This window comes from Lindgomyces ingoldianus (assembly GCF_010093535.1).
Source record: "Lindgomyces ingoldianus strain ATCC 200398 unplaced genomic scaffold BDR25scaffold_77, whole genome shotgun sequence".
NCBI lineage: Eukaryota > Fungi > Ascomycota > Dothideomycetes > Pleosporales > Lindgomycetaceae > Lindgomyces > Lindgomyces ingoldianus.
The window spans coordinates 6,257-9,938 of record NW_022985238.1 but is presented as its reverse complement, the minus strand read 5'-3'; the positions used below and the strand labels follow the sequence as shown (position 1 = coordinate 9,938).

Sequence of the window (3,682 nt, the reverse complement as noted above, 5' to 3'; positions counted from 1 at the left end):
TTTATTATCCTTTTTACTTATCTTTTACTCTATTCCTCCCTGCGTTAGTGTTAACCCTAGTTAAGTATTTCTAAAAGTAGTAGTCTTAGCTAGCTTCTTAGGTAATTTTTAAGCGCTAGTTGCATTTAATTCTCTTCTAGTGTTTTGCTTTAACACTATTACATAGGAATGTTGCCCTTAAGCAGTATACTAGCTTATAGAGTAATTTAAATGTAAAGATAAAATAGTAAGTAGCACAGATAGCACTAAGAGCAAGCTTTTAAAGAAAGATAGAAGTGTATTATAAGAGAGACAAATTGCTGCTAAGCTTTACTTGTTAGAATTTATGCTTATATACAAAGCACAGGTCATACGACCTCCAAACAGGTCAGGTGAGGCCATACTGGCCCGTTCTGGGACATCCGGCCTTACAGCAGTGTTTACTAGTATTTAGTATATCTTATGCTATTATGCTGTTATAAGCTTAAAACAACTATTATAATATTTATTTAAAAGTAAAAAGGCACTAATAATAACTTTACTACACTTAGCATTTCTACTCTTACTAAAGTAATAACTAAAAATAAGTAAAAAAAAGTAAACTACTTTTATAAGTTTTTTAAAGTTTTTTACTTTATAACTAAAAAAATTAAAGTTAATAGTAAGTATAAGTTTTTTTAAATAATAATTATTAATTTTTAGCACTTTCATAATAAACTTTATAAAGTGTAGAAAAAAGTAAAGCATAAAAATAAAAGCTTTTACTTTAAAAATAGTATATTATATAGTATTAAAAAGTTAATGTTATACTAGAGTAAGTTTATTTTAAAACTTTTTATATTTTATTACTATGTTATAACTATACTTAACTTTTAACTTTATTTTATTTAGTTTAAAAATTATTAAAGAAAGCACTTATTATAGTATAAAAAAGCTAAAGTTTTAATAAAAGCTATTTTTTAGCAGTATGTTAATGTAAAGGCTAAGGCTAAAGTTAACAAAAATAACTTCTTTTAGCTACCCTAGTGTTGTAAGTTACCTAGTAGTAACTATTATAATAATAAATTTAAAAATACTTTTTTTATAAACATCTCTCTTCTTACTAGTAATTACTTATATAAAAAGTAGTAAAAAACCTTAAAGTTATAGTAGTATTATAACTCTTATTAAAAGAATTTTACTATAGCTAAAAACAACAGCCTCTTATTTATAAATTTTTTTATATAGTAAATAAAAGTAAGATGTTTTTTCTACTTTACACTTTTTAAAATTACTTTTAATTTCTTTTTTATTCTATGTATATCTTATAACTGTAAGAGAGCTTTCTTTAGTAAAAAAAAGACTTACTACTTTAATAAAAACTACTTTTTTAAAAAGATAATTAAGGCTTTTTAATTATAAAAAAACTAGCTTTATTAAAGAGTAATTTACTCTAAGCTTTTAGCTCTTTTAGATTATATTTATTTTAGTGTTATGTTATAACTTCTGCTAAGTTGTTAAGCTATATAAGGATTCTTAATTATTATAGTTAAGACTTGTAAGTAGTCTTTATGTTAATTATATAGTAGAAACGTACTAAGATAGTCAGACGTAACGTCCCGGATTTGGTCGAGTCGAATCGTATTACGTACGGTTGGAAGCGCTGGCTTCGGCTTGGGCACTCATCGGCCGCCATTTCGGAAAGAAATTGGACCCTTTGAGTGTATCCAACAAAAGGAAAGTAAGGATGGACCATCAAGATGAATCATTTCGTAAGGGGGGAGCTCACAAGCTTTGTCTTATATTCAAGCATGCTGAGCGCGTAAGAAAGGGCGTTGAGTCTCAGCCTGATGAATGGGTGAGCCATCGTATCAGGAATGATGTTCCATGAGGCAAAACTTCGCAACGCTCCCCCGTGTCGTCCAGATGGTCATGAAGTGAAGTGGGTTGTCTGGGTTACAAAAGTTGAGATACTTGGCCTCGATTGTCTTCTCAAAAAGATCCGTCTCCCCACCTTCCGTATCAGTGCAGCGCTGTAAATTTCCGTCAGTGGGCTTCAGGGATGGACAGTAATAGTCAAGGTGGAACATGGTGTGACGAAGGAGGTCCCCAAGCTCACTACGCACAATGGTGAAAAGCGCGTCAGTCGACTTCCCTTGCAATTGTGGCAGCTCTTGCACATCTTGTCGGAGGTCTGAATCATTGACCGTCTTGTTTGATAATCTAGGGTACTTTAGTATTCTTTAGCAAACAAGCGTAAGCCTCTCAAAGACGCATCCATCTAAGTACTTCTTCAGATCACACAGAATTTAGGCCTATGCCTTTTGTGAAAAGACTAGCGTCTGTACAGGGTAGTAGACGCATTAGCTTGACCACCCATTGCGTCATTTACTTATCCCCTTCCTTGCTGCGAGCCACAGAAACTTAACCCCATAGTCTGGGTCACTCTCCTCTAACTGCCCATCCCCCGCCTCCAGCACCTCCGCTTCGATCAGCTCAAACCCAACATCTCTTACCATCGCCTTGCTATTTTCGACATCATAACTACTCCAAAACATTCCGTGGCCCAAAAACTCCCCATGGATCTCCTCCTCATCTACGGTTGCGAGGTTGCAAACAAACATGCCCCCGGGCTTGAGCCACGAACAGATGTTGGAGAGCATGCCTTTCTGTTCCGCTCGCGGCAGGTGGAAGATAGTGTAGAAGCTGATCACGCTGTCGAAGCTCTGGGGCTCGAAGGAAAGAGCTGCCATGTCGCCTTGTATGAGCGTCGCCTCCGGACACCGGACTCTTGCCATTTCGAGTTGTTTAGTCGAGATGTCGTTCGCCACCACTTGAGCGCCTCGGTCTAAGAGCATGCGCGTAATGGGAATGCCCGAACCGCAGCCGAGTTCAAGAATGTGTGGTGATGCCGGCGCATTCTCTAGGGCCTTGTTGGTATACCTCTCGCGAGGGGATCGCTGGTTTTCGACCCAGCAGAGGTACCATTCTGCAACGTGGTCGTATGCTTGCTCGACAATTTTTTTAGGAGTGTCGGACATGGCGGTGTCTGGTATAATGCAAACAAGATCAGAACAAAACAACACGTTTCGAAGACCAAAGATGGACTAGTACGACTTGCTCAGGACCCGTGCCTCGAGCTCTTTGTGGTTTAACGGCTCAGTCAAATGTTTCAGGTTTCAGAACCAGAACAGAGCTTTCGAAAGCTAGGTTAGTCACCTCGGATTGGTCTGCTGCTTGATTGATTGGGTAGAGCAGTAGATTGCACAATGTGGAGGGTCGCGGGAAATCGTTGCCAAGACTATCGCTGTTGCCTTGCATGGTAACATGTCTGACCAGTCATCCGCCAACACTAGTCATCCACCAACACCTGTCATCCACCAACACTAGTCATCCGCCAACACCAGTCATCCGCCAGCCTCAAAACTCACCGAAAGTGGCAAGAATTGTCCCTTAATGTCTTAACAACGCCTTATTTATTAAGTGTAAAAATTGATCCTAAGTTTTAAATATCTATTTTAAGATTCTTGTTAAAGATTCTTGCTAAAGATTCTACACTACTAAACCTAGCTGTTATTAAGATATTAATTTTCTAGCTTTTAAACTTAGCTAAACTACTATTTTTTAAGATTAGGCTAATAAATAGCGTTTAAAGTTAAATTTAAGTTGTAACAGTGTAGACAAGCTAATAGATTTAAATGCAGTGTGAATCTACTTAGATGTA

At 36.9% G+C, this 3,682-nt stretch overlaps 2 protein-coding genes across 2 annotated transcripts; one reads left to right on the top strand and one right to left on the bottom strand.

The window, feature by feature from the left end:
* Positions 1–325: 325 nt before the first annotated feature.
* BDR25DRAFT_363713 (uncharacterized protein) lies at positions 326–2,156 on the top strand (the record flags this gene model as incomplete). Its single annotated transcript, XM_033696781.1, has 4 exons — positions 326–389; positions 1,593–1,816; positions 1,851–1,983; positions 2,035–2,156. 4 exons carry the CDS (start codon positions 326–328, stop codon positions 2,154–2,156), a joined length of 543 nt encoding a protein of 180 aa, XP_033539500.1.
* Positions 2,157–2,174: 18 nt separating this feature from the next.
* On the bottom strand, positions 2,175–3,205 carry BDR25DRAFT_308182 (methyltransferase type 11). Its single transcript, XM_033690985.1, has one exon. It carries the CDS (start codon positions 2,997–2,999, stop codon positions 2,343–2,345), a length of 657 nt encoding a protein of 218 aa, XP_033539499.1. The 5' UTR covers positions 3,000–3,205; the 3' UTR covers positions 2,175–2,342.
* Positions 3,206–3,682: the final 477 nt, after the last annotated feature.

Coding starts and splice junctions, on each gene's coding strand:
- BDR25DRAFT_308182 (XM_033690985.1), bottom strand. CDS start 2,999: ATGTCCGACACTCCTAAAAAAATTGTCGAGCAAGCATACGACCACGTT.